At 49.3% G+C, this 18,863-nt stretch overlaps 1 protein-coding gene across 1 annotated transcript; it reads left to right on the top strand.

Annotated features, from left to right (window-relative positions):
- Positions 1-413: 413 nt before the first annotated feature.
- LOC108555492 (zinc finger protein 584) lies at positions 414-18,600 on the top strand. Its single transcript, XM_017911150.1, has 5 exons — positions 414-618; positions 3,241-3,339; positions 7,173-7,825; positions 8,198-8,474; positions 18,265-18,600. Exons 1-5 carry the CDS (start codon positions 414-416, stop codon positions 18,519-18,521), a joined length of 1,491 nt encoding a protein of 496 aa, XP_017766639.1. The 3' UTR covers positions 18,522-18,600.
- The last annotated feature ends 263 nt before the right edge of the window (positions 18,601-18,863 follow it).

Below are 18,863 nucleotides of genomic sequence, written 5' to 3'. Positions count from 1 at the left end.
GCTCGTTCCATTCGATACGTGTATCGTTATCCGACCAACATCCTCGACCAGGCAACGTCTTCGACATCGACTGATCGTCAGTTACGAACCACCGACCACTGGACCGAAGATTCTGCGGTGACTCGAGCGAGTTTTTCCAAATGTTGCCATGGTAGATCTCGAGCTTCGTGGAATGGGATGATTTTCGGGGAAGATCTTTGAAGAGGAACAGTGTCGGTGAGAGGATTTGCTCGAGCTAGGTATCAAGTAGCGTGTATTGTTGTTCGTTGCTCTAACGGAAGAAAAAGAAAAATAAGGGTGTATGGTTCGTTGACACCGTGGTGGTGCAACGCGCTCCTTGAACGAGGAGCGAATGTCGTGTACAGTGAAGGGAGGATTGTTGTAAGCAAAAGTGATCGAACTGTCCAAGCACGATGATGGAAGTGCAGCAGCAACACTCGCCTGTAGGGGTGGGTCCCCTGGACTTTTCACGCAGGGGTGTCGCGGAGGCGTCAGCTTTTCGCGTCGTCAAGCCGAAACAATCGGCATCCTCGCTGGTGCATCAGCAAGCGTTGTCACCGGAAGCGAATAACAACGAGAATCTTCAGGAGAATCCTCAGGTTCCCGTGGACACCGAAGGTGAGTCCTTGCTTGTCCAGATTCACCGATCTAACCCTAAGATCTAAACGTTTAGATTAACCCTAAAATGCACGTAGCTCGTGCATTTAACTATTGACTTGTAAAATCGACGGTGGTATCGATTAAGCAAGTATTATAAGGCGATAAGTTAATTTGTACAATAGTAGTAGTCACCGTAGCTGCATTTGCACGAACATCAAACCGAATTAGAATTACCGTGCGGTTTCAAATCGCAGTTACGTCACTGCTCAACGCCGTCAAATTGGAATTTCTGTTTCTAATCGAATAACACACGGTAGCTAATGACACATGAGCTTCGATACTCCCATTATCTGTCATCCCCTATGACCGGTCACAAAGCGTGCAATTACCATTGATTTCAAACACGAGTTTAGCTCGCGTCCGTCCATTAACATCAAACAGAGAAATTCGATGTCTGTAAATTACATTCGAGCTGACATCTACATCCAGACACCGCGTATATGGGTAAACAAAAATTTAAAAAACGAAAAAGGAGAAAACAGGATAGAGATTGCAACGCGGTGTCGCGAAATCGGACGCAGAACGGGTGGCGAAATTACATTTACCTCGACCGCATCGAACCCCCCTTTTCGATCGTTTCTGCATTCCTCTCGCGGATTCGCGTCTCACCCCTGACATTCATCCCGTTGTCGCCTGTCATCATGCTATCTATTACCTGCCTATTATCCCTGCACCGCGCCGTTTACGCCCTTGAATTCGCGCCGACACCTGAGCTGACACCCCGCGCGTGTGCGTGTACGCATCGGGCGGCCGTGCGTGCACCGAACTGGCCTCGAGTCTCCATTGGTTCTGCGTGGCGAAATGCATCTACACGCGCGCAGTCGAATCTCCGGTGTGTACGAACAGCTGGTAATCTGTGTGGGTGCGTGCGTGAGTGCGTGCAGGTGCGTAAAGGGCACGCAAGAACGGCCGTTCAACAGGTGAGAGGGGATGAACAGGCATTAGACGACTACCTATACTAATACTGCTAATCGGGCTAACAGCTAACGCAATAATATCAAGCCGGTAGCGTGTAGGAATCAGCTTAAACGGTTTATGCGATAATTGCCAGGTGATGGGCAGGAGAGGGTTTCCTCTTCTCAGGGGTAGCGCGCTCGGTGTCTCGTTTCGAGCATAGGCTTCGAAGGGGTGGTTCGCGGTGACGAAGGTTGAGACACTTCGATTCATCGGGTTGTCGCGGGTAATTAAAACTGGCTGTGGTCGCTTCGCGAGTACTTATCTGGCATCATATCGTACCCCAGGATTCGACAATCGAAGAAGAACCTGGTCTCGAAGCGTAGAGTTGGCCTCCAAGATTTGTCAGCTAGTTGTCTAAGCAAATCGTTTCTTTGGAGACGGTACATCCGAGAGTCCTCAAACTATCGATTGCACCTTGTTCAAACAAAAATCCATACCGTGCCCCTAGGCTCGCCCTGAGTTTCCACGCAGGTGGCCCCCGCAAATCGTCCCAGGATTTTCCTTCGAAAATCACGCTATAGGATTTACCGTTTATAGATTTACGAGCGAACGATAGCGCGAAAGAGGCAACACGCAGGATAAGCGTCGCACGAACAAACGCCGATATCGTCGATGCTCACGGGCAACAAACACGCATTACCTGCACCGTGTGTACACACGCAGTATCGATGTTGGTTGTACACCTAACCGCGCGGTCATCTTATCTCGGCCGCGTGGTGTGCTCGCTTTATAGGAAAATATGATTTATTTCTGATAATCCTGCGAGAATGAGATAGCTTTGCGGCGTGGCGCGCTAATCTCTGGCCGCTATCTCAGATTATCCCGACCGTTACTATATTGCCCGGATTACGGATTTCATTCCTTCTTTCTCGCTGTTTTTTCTCCTCTTTCTTTCCCTCTATTTTTTCCTCGAAAGCTCTTGATACGTACAATGTCGGCGATCGATTTCAGCCGTTCCTTAGCCGAGAAAGCCTGTCCGGTTCCGAGAAACGCAATAACAGAATCCGATCTTGATAAGCCGGCTGATTGTCGGATGGCATTACGCGCGTCTCGGCCAAGTTCGCCGGATTATCTGCCAAGTTATTCGCAAAATTTTTCTCTACCCTCGGACAAGTTCGCATCCACCTTCGAGTCGCTGTGAATTTTAGATCGTCGTGCACTTTGATTCGATCCCGTCGATAGCGCAAGATTGCAGTCCTCGGCGAAAAGTTCGAATTCCAGCGCGCTACCGGTGTCGATCAAAGAGGCCTGGAAAACGAATGGCGGACGTTCGTGGATAGGAATGCAGCCGCGGAGAAAGAGAGCGAATAATGGCTGGAGCAAGGTTGATAAATAGAGAAGGGTCTCCCTCCTTTCTAATAAAGACGCTCTTGTCGAGGGGTTGATCTTTCGTACGACCAGGGAATACCAAATTTGTCAGCGCTGAAGACGTCGCTTCTCCGTTAGCGGCTGCTCACGGCCACGCGAATAACGATGCATGAACGATTCGGAAATATCCTCTATCCTTTCCTTCCTGCTTCCCCTTCCTCCATATTTCCTCCAGGATTTCACGTAACGTTTAGTCGAACTTTGTTCGATATGTGGGCTACGGTATATCTCAACGACTGTTCTTTCTGCTTTCAGGAGGATGCAACGTTCGTTTAATGTTCCCCAGACTGTGGGCTCCCTTTGGAAGCGCTACCGAGGTCACGAATCTACCACCCTTGCCCAAAAGCCATTCAGGTACGTGCTATGTGAGATATAATTGTTTCACGCGGCAGCTCGGTCGCGATATCTCGTCTTCGTTCAGTTAAGAGGGTAGCAAACACTCGCGAACGCTACCTGATCGAGTTTTCGGTAATTAGCGCGTATCATCGGAGTTAGCGATAAGAGATAAGACTCCCCAAGCTCCCTGATTTCGCAACACGGGCGATGAATTGACAAATTCGTTAGTCGGAAATGCAGGTTGATCCATGCTTGAACCGAGTATGAGCAGGAGTATGACTCGTGGAAGAAAGAAGGAACAGTAGGCGTACCCAACTAGCTCCGGAGATTAAAAATTCGTCGGTCTAATGGTGTTTTAATGCGTCAAAGACTCGCCTCCGAAGAAGGTGTAGATGGGCGGCCTGTTGCCCCGTTCAGCTTCCTCCTCAGCCCGGATGACGAGTAGTTTTTATTTGTCGATCGTTAAGAACAACCGGTCGTCCGATGATTGGGATAAATGGTAGCACGCGTCATACCGCGGAGGGACATCGGCCCTTCTAACTCCTGCCATCCCAATTGGAGCAGATTAGAGGCGCAGTACAGGGATTCGGACCGTCGGCCCCTTTGTACTCGTACGTCGGTCGGCATCTCAGTTCTACCTACCCTGAATTAGTAACATCTTGTCATGTTAAACGCTCGTGCATATAGCTTGTCCTCTCTTCCGACTCCTTGGTGCACGTGGCCATTCATTACGTTGCGTGCACCTCGATAATCGTCAGGATGATCTTCCGAGTCGTCTGACAATGAGTCTTGGTCTCTTTGGAACCAGGCAACTTTTCCACCGATTCGGAGGAAATTTCAGAGATGCTTCGTATTTCTGCATGCATATCTCGCGATCGTCACCGTGCTCGATTACAGATTAGGGGTATAAGGCATTCGGAGTCAGACATTTATCGATAAATTTACCTTTAATCGCGAATTCCTTCGATCAAGCGAGACACTTTTGATCGATCTCGGGGATCGGACCAGCGTGTTGAAAATCGTATCGTGGACGAGTATGATGCATCGTTAACATGGCGGTCGAGCTTCGATGATTTATTTCGTACAATCTGAGGCATTCTTCGTTGCATCTTTCATCTCGCAGTCAGAGATTTTAATCGATGTCCGGATACCCTCACGATTTCTCGTTTCTTTCTTTTTATTCCCTTTTCCGTCGTGTTCCACGCGATAACAGATCCGAGGATCTCGCTACTGAAAGGCAGCCAGGGATTAGATTTAAATAGGTACTGACACGAGGATGAAAGATCCGTTTTTGAAAACCCACATCTTCCTGTCACTTGGGCCCATTGATGGCGGCCTTTGCGGCACAAGTCGTAGTTTCTTTCGATTCGCTGGCAGGCAGGACGGAAGGGGTTTGAAAACGGTGAAGTGTGTAACGGCTTTAATAGCGGCAGATCGCTACGCAGTAAACGACTGACGGACGACAGAAGATTAAAGTTGGCCGTTAACTCGATCTAATTGTTCCCCCGGCTTGGCCTTCCTTTATTAATCCACGTCCACAAGCATCTTCGGCATCGCCATCATTGTCATCCCTTGTCACGAGCCTCCTTCTTGATGCTACTTGCGGATCCATTGTTGCGTCTCTGTAAATTGTCTTGCAACTTCGAGTCAAATCGTGGTCGCGACTAGTGCATCTCAAAGCCAGACAAGGATTGAATTCCGTCGAGGAAGATTCGCAAAATTATCGCGATCGCGATCGCGATCGATACCGTTGCTGGGCGCGAATCTTCCAGGTACGATTTGTATTCGGAAGACGGGACGACGCGAGAATTATTTCCTGGAAAATCTCACGAACTTCGTCAATATTTAGCCGGTTCCATCTGCTCGAACGAAACAAGGGGATTAAAATTCCAGCGGTAGTCTTCTCCAGTTTCCTCATTTTTCTATCCCGTGACGATCCCCGTGCGTTATAAAATTTCGATCAGAGCCGTTCTCGTAAAAGAATAATTTCCGGAGACGGGTTTCTGGAATTTTTTTCGAGGCTCGCGCGCGGCCCGCTCTCAAATAGAAACGTTGCTGCTGAAAACGTGAAGCGAATCCTCCATGAGCCTCCAGATGTACGTACATTCGCGTAAATACGCGTGTAGGAGCGTGCAAGCGTATGCAAGCACTGCCGAACCCGGACCAAAGTAACCCATCTGCCGGACGGTTGGAACGATGGTGACGGTTTTTCTCGCCGGTTTGCACCGTCGGTTTTTACCGCATTCCAGCAGGGCCAGACGTGGCATTTGCGTAAGCAGTTCTTCCTATCTTGCCCCGAGTCACATCTGTCCGGACTTCCTCTACCTCTTTCTTTTCGCTTTTGCCCCAGACTCGTGTTCTACCTTTTGCTTTCTCGATTATTGCCACTCTCGCCTTCGACTCTTCTCGGTTTCCTTCTCTTCTGCCTTTCCTCCCCCTTTTCCTCTCCATCAGCGTATCCCGTTGAGATACTTAGGTTTTATGAGGGATTTTATAGACTGTTCTTGGCTCGTGATGGTTCTGTTAGTTCGTGGCCGAATTAACGTTGTATTCGATTAAACGAGAACGCTTAATTGCGCCTGTGTATTTCGACGAGGGAATTTAATAACAGTTCAATCCGACATTTACGAATATCGCAATATCTGCTATCGACGGTGCAGAGCATTAGATAATCCATACTTGATCTATTTTATCTGACTCTTATCTGACGCAACGAACCAGCGAAACAATCGAGAATAATCGGATATATTTTCGTCTTCCCTGTGCTCAGCCCACGAATTCTTCACTCGTGTCCTACAATAAGGATCATCATTCCCTGTTTTAACATCCCCTAAAAGTATCGTGCGATGCTTCCTTTTTTTTCTTGTTTTTCTTTTTCCACGAAACGTCTCGATAGACTCGCAGGCGTTTCTCATTACATTAGGCTACTCTACCGAGACTTGTGACGTATTTTGATTCGATTGCAACGCCACCAGGAGACACGATAATAATCGGCCCTTCTCGAACGGGGATGGTGGAGAGCTTTAAATGCGATTATCTGACACCGGTGCATCATATAGCCAGGCACGTGACCGCGTGTCACGCGCACGGATTATAAATATAATATACTGGGTGTACACCGTGCATTCTACGAGAGTCGGATTGATATTGTTCCCCTCGAAGGGTGGCGGAGAACGCGGGCCGCAGCCCCTTCCACGTTGCGGAGGAACCGCTGCCGATTTTCTGACCGATGGACGTCGTAAATCACTGCCTTCGAGATCGTTGCTGATTATTAGAAATACCAGACGCGAAGCGAGTTAAGCATCGAGACGATGACTCGATCGTATGTGATTTCATTTGTCAATGAAATCGTCGATACTTGATTATCGCGTCGTTGATCGTTTGTTGACGCATTACTCGACTATTGTTGTGATTTAAATGCTCGTATTTCGTCTGACGCGATAATTTATCTAAAGTATGATCACGTGTATCGGTGTACATACTCGATGATCGCTCTTCACCGCTTCGTTTCTCTTTTTTCCCCGATTGATTGCAGCGATTTCACAATTTTGTGTCGAGGTTCGAGCAGATAAAATTCGATGTTCAGGGATATGTCAAAGGAACGTTCTTTTCCTCCGCGATGTCCCGTTAACCCTCTACCCGTTCTACTTTCGACTCAGCGTGAAAAGGGACTCGAAACGTGACTCAAATTTCATTCGTCCGTGTTCATCTACCCGAATCTTCGATTCTGCTGTCTCGTCTGCTATCTACGCGACTTTGCTGTCCGTCTAATTCCCTGTAAGCCGTCAGTTACTCTCCAGACAACGAAAGAATTATCGCACGAAAAACACGAGGCAATATTATCATTCCAGAACGATTGTCCTTCGGAGTGGGTCGTCTGGTGGGTTCCCCGGCAACGAGGAGTCCCTCACCGTCGCATTCACCCTGTCCGGACTCTCCTCCGTCGGATCGTCGGGACGGCGAGGTGGACGTGGACGTCGAAGAGGAGGAAGTGGACGTAGACGTGGAAGAAGTCGGCGACGAGGACGATCGCGACGCCACGTCGAGTCCACCGCGATCGTCCACGACGCCGTCGCCCATCAGCGTCGCGATATCGCCCACCTTGAATCCACCAAAGAAATCCGGCGACACTTTCAGCGTTTCCGCTCTTCTCAGGCCGGATCCACCGTCGGCACACCTGCAAAACGCCTCGCCACATAGGGACACGACGTCGATCGGCGCGCATCCACCACCTCCAGGCTCCTCGATGCTCTATCCACCCCTGCATCTTCAGGGTGGACTGTTACCACCTCATCCTCACCATCCCCTGTCGTACCTGCACCCTCAACTGCTTCCCCATCATTTGTTACCTCCGCACTTGCACCCATTGCTGCGTGGCGTTCATCCAGGTCACCCTGGCCTCCATTCCACTCACACCGCGCACGGGCTCCATCATCATCCGCTCGGCGACGTCTACAGCTGCGTCAAGTGCGACAAGATGTTCAGCACGCCTCACGGACTCGAGGTGGGTTTAATCGGATGAGAGGAGCTTCCGGGTGGTAGCAATTTGTTGATGTATCGAATAAAGTCTTGAGAGAACAGCGAACGGATAGACGGTTTCGAGAATTAGGTTTGCATGATTGCTTCCGAGAGAAGATACTCGTCAGTCGGAATCGTCGGCTCGTTCTCTCGGATTTACGTTTCACTCACTCGTAAACACTGTATTTCTTGATGCCGGTGCTTAGCGAACATGCCTTCGATTAACGCAAACGGGCCACGGTTATGCTTCATATGCATGATCCATATGCGCAGTGTGGTTTTTAAACGTTAAGAAGTCCCCGTCGTTTCGGGTAACGTGTTTTTAAGAAGTTCCTCACGAAGAATGCGGTTTTTATAGGTACATGCAAGGAGATCTCACAATGGGAAGAGACCGTTCGCCTGCGAGCTGTGCAATAAAACGTTCGGCCATGAAATCAGCCTTACGCAACACAGAGCCGTGCATTCCGCGGAGAAGGTGTTCGAGTGCAAGCAGTGCGGCAAAGCATTTAAACGTTCCAGCACTTTAAGTACTCATCTTTTAATCCACTCGGACACGAGACCGTACCCCTGTCAGTTCTGCGGGAAGAGATTCCATCAGAAGAGCGACATGAAGAAGCACACCTATATACACACCGGTGAGTGATTTTCTTTTGTATTACTTCAATTAGTGGGCATCGAATCAGTAGTAATTTACGAAAAATATCTCGAAGATATTTCATTTCTTTGTTTAACGTGAAAATTGTATTCGAGACGATGACTATTGAACTTACGGGAACATTCGGGACCGAAACAACGCGAAATCATACTCGTTCGCTTTTAATATCTACAATCGCGCTCGAGGAATTCCTCGTTTCGGTTGATAGCACCGGGGATGCCCGGGATCAATTAGCAGAGCAACTTCGTACGATAAATAATGCAGTTAACCGTCTGGACGCAGTCTTGTCGTAAGCAAGAGGATCCAGTCGGATTCAGGCACATGTGGCCAGTGCATTTTAGGGGTGGCGAGCCCCTCATTGCGAGTTTCACTCGGTAATAATCGTAATGTCTTTCGGGGTGCCCATCATTCTATCCTCCTTTTTGCTCTCACGATCTGGCCTGACACACTAGACCCCCAATCTTCGAATGGAATTTTTCTATGATGAAAATTGTTCGTGGGAAACGTGGACAGGTCCTTCCGTTCTCTAGAAACGACCATCATGCACGAGGGCTTCTACTTTTGTCTCTTTATTCAAATTGAATTCCACTTGAGGAATTTAAGAAATTGCACGTTTAATCGAAATTTCTAGTTCTTGACTGGACGTAGTGATTCCGGATCAACGAAGAATTTTTACATGTCAAACTTTCTTATCGGGAAACCTTGTCTCTTTCTCCTTTTCCGTCTTTGACTTCGACAGCTCGTATTCCTATCGAAAGTGGAAGACCAGTCTGTGCAAGGGAGCATCCCTTAGGTGGCCGTAGGTGAGTGGGCGATGGCGTTGGGACACTTGGCACTTAGGTGTCTCACGACTGATGGAGCGATGCTCCTGAAGGAGCAGTAGGTTCTTCCGAGGGTAGAAGCGAGCTAGAGGAACGGGCCGAAGGAGTGTTCCAGTCGGGGTCTGGGTTTTGTATCGTCTCCATGGCAACCCTCCCAATGTCTTATCAAATTATCACCTTGTCCTCCCCCATGCTCCTCCTTCTCCACCTCCTTGTCGCTCTAACTGTCGTTCACCTCCCTCTCATTCACCCTCGTTTCGGCGAAACAAGCGAAGAAGGCCTCGACGAAAGAGGATACAAAACGATGGTCACTTCCTGTAGGTTTCTAACAACCTATGGGACCTCTGTCCATTGTCTATCCGCGCCCACGCTGTTCACCTTCACGCACAACCTCCTCGAGGGTCGCCACGGAACATTTAATTCATTATTCAGGGGGATGAAAAATTCAGAGAGGCCGAAAGAGCTGGTGTCCGACACCGTTGGCAATTTTCTCTGTCGTTTGCCTTCCCCTTTCCATGCAATTGTTTCATCGCCATATCTTCAATGGCAGACCACTAGGTATAAAATTAATACGCGACTTTTCAGAAAGTAGTCTCCGTATTCGAGCCAAAAGTCTGCTTAAACTGTACCCGGCCAACGACTCCACTCCTAACTAGTTCAATTAAAATCCTGGAACGTCGACGGTACGTCCCCGTCGCCCCGCGTATTCCACCCCCGCCTTCAATCCGTAAAACGAAATCCCTCACTGGCATGACCTCGAGGTGGCGTGCGTACGTGCGTCAAGCAGTAAACCGAGGGTGTTCTGGGACTCTCCTGCTAATGATAATCAGTCCTCTCTTTCCAGTAGCCCCTTGTCCCCTCTTCTGCGACTATATTCCCTTCGTCGTGAGCACGGGCCATGTGCAATAAGGGTGCGGCACCGTCGGATTCCCAGGGGACCGGCATGGCGTAACGTAAAATCATTATTAGGTAGGTAGGTAGGTAGGTGGTTGCTGGTGCACACGAGGGGTGGCGAGAGAAACGGGGGCTTGGTGGAGCGCGTACAGAGAGACGAGGGGGCCAGGGGGTTGAAGCGGCGCTTACGGGGCTGGGAAGTGCGGGAATAAGAGCTCTGCAAATATTGTTCGTGCGCGAGCCAGCAGCCGGAATAGCTACCGAGGGGTCGAGCGCGTTACTTCGCGTTACCTTCGCTGTTAGCTGCGCCTTTTGGGCTGCGTTCTGGCCTACCAGTCAAGTGCACGGCCCCGGGGTGGCCGCAAAAGGGGTTGACGAGCCGGTTGACGGTCCGGATGAACGGTGACAGACCGACAAGTGGCCACACACGACCGCTTCCGATGAGAAAACATTGAACTTATCTATTTCTGATGATCCTCCGCGTCCGAGTCCGGGAAAATATTGCTCTTTGAAGTTCGCGCCCTCGAGTGGCGCAGACGACGTGATGATTTGGGAAAACTGAGAGCCTCGCTGATAACTTTCTTTCGCGAGTGACGACGGTAGGAACAGCTCGATTCTACAATTTGATATTCCTTCTTTGTAACGCGATCTTGCTCGTTCCGCTTCTTTCACCCGTAACAAATTCTTCATCCCCTATTTGTATTTGTCGAGTATCTCGCGTCGTGTCTATATAGCAAACAGCGAATTCCATCGGTAGGTTCAGGAGGATTTAATCAATTTGACGCGAGGTTTTTCCGGTTCTACTGCGAGGATTCGATGGATCGTAGAATTAGTTTCATGGATGGAAAGGACGCGGGTAGGGCTCGTGATTACAGGGAAATGTTATCGATCAAAACCCACGTCTTTCTGCCATCGGGACAATCAAGTTGCAGGGTGCATGCGCGCTTAAACACACATGCTTGCCCGTGCGATCGAACTCGCAACAGTGGCCTCGGTGTTTTCACAATAAACACAACCTGTCCACCAACGGTGCGAAGTCGATGGGGATGAAGATCGGCGAGGGTTACCATACCGTCTGTACACTTCGCGATCTCATCACGTAGACGAGCCTATATAGGTTCGATGTTTATGCTTGCGAAGATGCTGAGCACTTCAGTTGCAAAGAGATGGCTCCCTCATCTTTAGAGGTTCAATCACGCTCGTCGTAAATCGTCATCGATTTGCTCGTTCGCGATTTTCCTGGACGTTCGTACTACGTTCCGTAGTTTTATTTCGATCAACCGGAGGAATTCGATCGATCCGTTTCTCGATGTTTCACGCAACACGTCGCAGATAAAAGGGAACGACGTTTCATCGGATAGACAGTGAGCATTAACATTCCCTGTACGCTCAATCTGTCGCATCAATTTTTCAAAATTTCCCGAAAGTTAAAGCTCGCTGAAACTTTGCTTTTGTCTGAGAAATATCGCCGCGAAAGAATTTAAGGAAGATACTTCTTTGCGGTATCGATGCAGATAAAGGACGAATTCTCTAATGCACGCGAGTTTCCGAGTTTGCGGTTCGAGGGACGGGTCTGTAACTAAACGGGACAACTCTATAAACATGAAAGAGATACGGACGCGTTTCGCCGGCGTATTATGAATTTAGCGGTGGCTCTAATGTAGGGATACCTGGCCGAACGTCTCCCTCAAACTCACCTCGAGGGTGCGGTTATCGTATACCCGAGGAGATACAAGCGTGCAACCTATACAGCCACCTTTGTGGCCGCGTTCACCGTACGCCTGCGGACTCTATCTCCGTCTGTACCCCGGTTCATCCCTCTCCTTCCTATGTAGACGAGACAGGGCTATTAGAGGTTTCCGGCTGACTTGGCGCCCCAAGCATCGGGGGCGCCGCAACATCCCTCTAAGCTGTTTAAACTTCGCGACATGCTCCGAGGCCGGCCCTGGCCCCACGCCTTTCGCTCCACCTTCCCATCTTTCGCCCCGTTTTCGTCTTTACGGCTCGTTAGCGACGCCGACGTATTCCCTCCATTGGCGAAATAATAGTTCACGTGCGACACGAGTCGCGTTCTCGGTGATCGTTGCATTTTTCTTAATCAGATCTGGCTCGAAAAGGTTCGCAATTCCCTGTTGCTTGAAACCCGTTCCTTCGCCGATTTTCTCCGTGCTCGAAAACGAGATATCGACATATGTGCACTGTGCACTGGAAATTGCGATAAACGTACTCGACGAAAGATCTGTTCGCAAAGATGGCTCCTCGTTCACAGACGTAGAAGCGCGCCACCCCCAGAAGGGTGTAAATAGATAGAGCCTCCGCGTTCGTTAGACCACGCGGTGTTATATTTAATGTCACGTCGGCGAGGCAGCATAAGCAACCGATACCGCATTAAACATGCAAATTCGCCGGTATAACGTTCCACGGATCCAAGGCATCATCCATATAGCGGCGGGTGGCGCATAGTGTTCATAGTGAAGCGGCATGATTAAATTTCCAGGGATATCGACATGCCAGAAGCACGTCAGCCCCTTCCACCTGGCCCGCCATATCTCGCCACTCATCCCTCTGCATCCTCCTTTTTCGCTTCTCCACCTATCCGCGTAACCGGCAGCTCGAACCCACCATCCCTAGCCTCGGGGCTTGAAATTAACTGCGCCCAGAATGCGAGCGTTGCATCGACGCAATTCATATGTACCGGTCTTACCAACCCTTGAGACCGTTTAGCGCCAGGTAAAGAAACGATCGGCGAAGTTCTTTCATCAGCTTCGATTCCTGCACGAATCCTTTCAACCCTCGAATTCCTTAAACTCGGATGTTCATTCGACGTCATCTTTTTTCTTCGGGTATTTCAATCGGAATTTGGGTATCTATTTGATCTGCCGCGAGCTATTTGATTTCTTTGGAGCAGTCGGAGTACATAATTCTCGTCGATATGGGACAGGTTATTAGCGGTTCTCCTGGCAATCTCAATGGGCGGATAAGAGAAAGTCGTCTGAGTCACAATTGTCAATTAAGGTGCGCGCACACGGAAAGCGGGGCCGGCGAAGGGCCTTCGCGCGCAGATCGGATTTGTCACGATTCCTAATGTTGATCGACGCTGTAATAATTTAATAGCCATACATCCGCCGTGATCGTCCGGGAGAGAGGATTATTACCGAGGATCCCTGCGGTATACCGAAAGCACTAAGGAGCTAACAGACTTAGCTCTGGTATCGTGTTTCTTCCTTGCTTCGCCTCCAACCAACTTTCCCCCTTCTAGTATTATCGCGACCAAGTACTGACAATCAGAAGCGCATCCTAAATGTGCACTGTGACGGGTGAAAATTTGTTTCCACGCTTATTCTAACATTCCAATTAACATCGTTCCTCCGTCTCTTTTACATCCCCTACGAAACGAACCTGGAATCAAATCAAACATCACTTGAACCCCGAGTATCTTCCAAAGAAGATCGTAGTGTCGTTTAATTAGCGTCAACGGAGGGGTTGTTAATCAGCTCTGTTTCGCCAGAGAAATGACTGCAACGGTTTTCATCTCCCCTCCTCGCGAATTAAAACGTTCACGGCAGCATCGATGCCCCCGAATCAACGATATTTTTCATCCCCGAAAACCGGCGACGATTTTTTCGTGTTTACCAGGCATTTCGTCGTCAGGCCGGAATATCAGTACCGTGCAAAACATTTCCAGCTGCAGCCCGACCGCCGCAAATTCCCAGGGCTGTGCTCTTGTCATTGGCGGCCCTGCACCCGCCCACCCACCGGCCCACCCTGTATCCGTATCGGCCGTGGAAACGATGTAGCCACGGCATACGTGGCGGCATGTAAAACGCGACACACATAAGCCCACCGTGTTCGTCGTTGTAGTCGCGTCGACAACGCATCGTATCGTGTTGGCGTTTTAGCCGGCCACTTCATCCGCTGCCATCCTAGTACTCGTGTACGCGTAAAATAGTAAATACAACCGAGTTGTTGGACCCGCCTGACCCATGGGACTGGTAACAGTCGTTGACAGAACTCCGGTTGGATGCATAAAGCTAAGTTCTTCGAATGGCGAGGGTGGTTTCCTTGAGTAGCTGACGCAAGCGAGAGCTAATCGTTGATTCGACGGTTTTAACGATTCGGGGTAGTAAGGGGTAGTTTATGTGAGGTAGATATACACCTTTCGATAATTTGCAGATAATTCTACTAATTATTGTGGATCGGTCAGTTTTAATTCAAATTAGTTATGCGAAGAAACAGGTTGGTTCCAGGAAATTTTAGTTAGTCGTTATGAAATATAATTGACCGTTTTGGAAATAATTGTTTTAAAATCTGGCTCGGAGAATTTGAGTCGTAGACTACAATAATTTGCCTTTATAATAAACATGTAATAGATATGTTAGGATATTAAGATTTATTGGACGAATTATATATGACGTATGCTATGGATGATCTCAGGGACGGCTGCGAGAAATCCCATTGTTCGATCGGAGCAAAACACAACCCGGGATTCCGATTGAAAGCACCTGGATTCCTTTCCCTGTTTCATGTGACAGAAACAGAGCTCGCTGGGAAAGATTCGCCCGACGTCGCCGGGTAACGCTTACGCGAAGCTTTGCAGACGCGCAAGAAAATCCATGCTGCCCCCCCGATATGAAATATGAGATATGGTACTTTCCTTCGATTTTCTTTCTGCTCGCCTCTCGCGAGGATTTCAGTTAGAGGGTAGGGACGCCCCCAGAGGGTCGGAACGTGGTCGATGAAGACTAGAGGAAATCAATGCCTCAGCCAGAGTCCGGTTCATCTTCGTCTCTCTTTTCTGGCCACTCCTCCTCGCCACTCGCAGTCTCTTCTCGATTTAAGTTTCAGGATAATCGTTGGAAAATTCGTATAATTCTATTACAAACTTGGTTCACGGGAATATTCTTCTAAAATGAAAAATATTTTACCGGTATATCTTTAATTTATTTATAAAAAGAAGCAATATAATTGACATCTGGAAATCGTAGAGTGTAACGATTCAGCTTAATGTCCTTCGCGTTCTCCATCGTGGTTAGTCACGGGGAAGCAATTCTAAGAATTATCTCGATCGCATCGTCGAAAACTTTCCTCTCCTATACGTCCACGAAGGGAAAGGAAGAAATATCCCTGTTTCATGGACGCACCGCGAAAACAAAACCATCGAGCAACGAGACGATTCGAAAAGTTGGTCGTCCCGATGGCGGAAGCGATCAAACTACCGTCTTGGTTTTCCGCTCTCGAGAGTTCCTCCGGGCGAACGGAGGGTTGAAGGATAGCGGGGGATGATGTTTCTAGTGGGCACTGTCGGCTGGGGGCAGGCAATAGGAACGCGAAGAAGGGAGGGAATTAGCGAAGGAGAGAGGACCCTCGCAAGATTTCCGGGAGTTTAATATAGTTTTAGGGGCGTCGGCCGACAGCCCAGGGGTGTAATGGCGTCTTAAACCTCAGGGGTTCTCAGCTTCGACTTTCTTGCATCTGTTTCTTCGTTCGACTCATTTCTTTATCCTTCGTTTGAAAAAATGAGAGCACGAGGAATCTGTACTGCCAGGCAGTTAAATCTTTCACCAGACCTCCTCTCTTTCCGTCTTCTTCTCTTCGAAACCGTGCAGTTGCATAAAGGAATGTTCGTGCACCTGTTTCTCGTTTAGCGTAGCATAGTGTTCCCGTGTATTCGACACTCGCATAACGGATTCTGCGAAGACAAACCACGTGTACGTATTCGTCTACGTATTCCCGTTACGGTGGCCAGGGTATAACGTGGAGTGCACTGATGCGCATTCACCTCGTAGACGAAGCTCCGGAGCCACGGTGGCTGGGTTTCTCCGAGAGATGAAGACGAAAAGGGCAACCTCGGTGGAAAAGCTCCGACGGTTCTTGATTTTTACGAGCACGTAAATTCCGGGAGACGTCCCTCCTCGCAGGCTTCGTCTTCTTTCTTTTGACCCGTAGCTCTTTCTCCTTCGTGGTACGGAAATTCTTCCGTTCGATGTCCTCCTTCACGGAGAACTGAAATTCGTTCGAGCGGATATTCGGGAGATTGAAATTTCGTGGAAGAATTTTTGGAAAAATAAATCGTTAAGTTGTTCTTTTTTTCCGTTTCTTTATGTCGGAGGTATCGGCATCGGGTGAGATTTTCCGAAAGGAACCGATCTATATCGAGCAGGCAACCTCGGTACGGAAAGTTTTTGATTTTACGGCCGCGTAAATTCCAAACGGTACTCCTAGACTTCGTTCTCCGCTCTCATTTCTCTCCGGTTTTCCAGCTTCTCTCTTAACGCCGTGAAAATTCTATTCATTCTGCCGTTTCATCCGGGCACGGAGAACTCCGTGGAATTTCATCGAGCGGCAGCCCCGACGAATTCCAGCAGCACGCCCTTGACGACTCATCCTTAACCCTGAATCCTCCCTTGAATCCCGATTTTAAGTGTATCCGAATCGTTGCGGTCTTCTCCGTCCCAAAAACCCATTATTCGACGACGTTTCCCTCGTTAAATAAATTTCCCGTGTACTCGATACTTAATCTTCTCCTCTATGATCTTTCAGTAATCATTAGGACAATTTTTCTCCGATAATTTTATAGCTAGACTTTAATCTTTCCTCGCGCTTTGTCTACCGAATCTTCGCTTATTTTATCATCTTCTCGAGACGCAGAAAAATCGAACGAGCCTTGACGTATCGTTCCTCCATCTTGGTTAATCTACCTCGTTAATCCCTGCAGCAAATCTCTTCAACCTCTGATATTTCGTTTGGTCGCCGAAATTCGATAGCAGCTGGTATCTGCGCGATACAGGAGAAAATCAAAACGCCACGTAGTTTATCCGAAAAGAAATCAAGATAACGATCGGGTATAATCGCAAAGGTGATCGACGGCCCGGTCGTATCGGCGGGGCGAGATTGAAGGCTCGGCTAACGAGTTGTTTATGGATCCACCCACCGCCTCACGGAGATCTCTCGAGGCTGTGTGTGCACGCTTGCGTGTGTGCTTCCTGTATCTATCGGACAAACGCGGAGGAGTGGACGTATGAGCGGATAGGGGACTCCATTAACGGGCCTGTGCTGCCCTCGGCCAGGATAGTTCGCATCGCTGGCATCCTCCAGCCTCTTCTTCCACCCCGCCCGTATTTACCCTCTGTCTTCGTCGTTCTCTCGCCCCCGAAACCATCCCTGCTGCTCCTTCTGTCACTCTCCTGCCTCTTTCTCCATTGGACCGGCTCTTTCTCGTTCTCTGCCACCCAAACCCCCGTTTCATCTCTCTTTCTCGTTCTTTCGCGATCTACCGCCGGGTTATCCCCGGTAGTCATGGCAACACGGGGGTTGGAGCCGCCCCCGGCCGCCAATCAGAACTCGCGGCCACCACGAGAGAAACGAACGGCTACCCTACCCGTTTCATCCACCCCTGTGCACGTTCTCCCACTCCTTTCGCCTAACCCAGACCCGGCTGCGTCCTCCACCCCCGCACCCTGTCTGCCGCGATCTCTTCCCTCTGCCTCGCCGCCGGGGAGGCTGAGATTCTCGCTTGGGAGGAAATCTTGACCGGGCGTGCCCCGCATCCGTGATACCACCCCCCTGGAACACCTCCACATTTCTCCAGGAGTATCTGTCGGCCTTCGTCCCGGCTTGTACTACTCGTACTCGTACCAGCGCCAAGACGCTCGCTCCAAGGGTCAGCCTGCTTCCAAATTAACGCTCCTGACCGCCAGAATGTCGAGACCGAGGCGCGTGAATGACTCCACTGTCGTTCGACAGATTTCGATCGACTTGCACCGTATAGGGAGCGGGTGGTTCGACGTGTTTTGGGTGCTTCACCGTGGCTCGTTTATGACAATGTCGGAGAACCTTTGATTGACATAAGTACCGAGATATCGGGGTGGTATGTGGAACTTTTGTCGATTCTTACCGGGTATCGTGGAGACACGAGCGAAGGTAAGGGGGTGGTACTATCGCGAAGGTTGTCAGAAATTTTGATGTTCGATCGTTTAATGATACATTTAGGAATTAACGTATTCTTTTTGTTCGGACGAAGCGTCGCTGACGAATATTTCGACATCTTTGTTGCAGGTGAGAAGCCGCACAAGTGCCAAGTATGCGGCAAGGCGTTTTCTCAAAGCAGTAACCTGATCACGCATTCGAGGAAGCACACGGGCTTCAAGCCGTTCGCCTGCGAGCTTTGCGGCCGAGCTTTCCAGCGGAAGGTCGACCTGAGAAGGCATCGAGAGACCCAGCACGCCGACCTCAACACGTCTCAACGACCGGCGATCGGCTCGATGCCTGGCCAAAACTCTTTGCCTAACGGCAATCCGCCGATGATGCAGTGAATAATTCTCCGACGATAATCAAACGGACTGTAAACTTTTTATCCTCCAAGAGGAACAGGTTGAGAATGTTAATCGAATTTTTTCCAAATGGTGCAATCGGGGGAATCTTCGGCGAGAGAGATCGCGTTCTCTTCGTCGTCGAAGCTTCGTCGAACTTTTTACACTAGGCAGTGTACATTGACTTGTACATTTAAGAAACTCTTGTATTTATTATTTAACAATTCGACGGTCGACGCGTACGTCTTTTCCGGTGCAATGCGAGATCTCGTATGGGACCTCGTCAGAGTTCGTCGACTGGAATGCAACCGTACATTCCGATATGTTATTCCAGACCGGGGTTGG

Source organism: Eufriesea mexicana, unplaced genomic scaffold (assembly GCF_001483705.2).
Source record: "Eufriesea mexicana isolate 0111107269 unplaced genomic scaffold, ASM148370v2 scaffold124, whole genome shotgun sequence".
NCBI lineage: Eukaryota > Metazoa > Arthropoda > Insecta > Hymenoptera > Apidae > Eufriesea > Eufriesea mexicana.
Note: the sequence above shows the minus strand (reverse complement) of the source record. Positions and strands in the feature narration are given on the sequence as shown.

Coding starts and splice junctions, on each gene's coding strand:
- LOC108555492 (XM_017911150.1), top strand. CDS start 414: ATGATGGAAGTGCAGCAGCAACACTCGCCTGTAGGGGTGGGTCCCCTG. Junction 619..3,240: donor GGTTCCCGTGGACACCGAAG/GTGAGTCCTTGC, acceptor TTCTGCTTTCAG/GAGGATGCAACGTTCGTTTA. Junction 8,475..18,264: donor GCACACCTATATACACACCG/GTGAGTGATTTT, acceptor TCTTTGTTGCAG/GTGAGAAGCCGCACAAGTGC.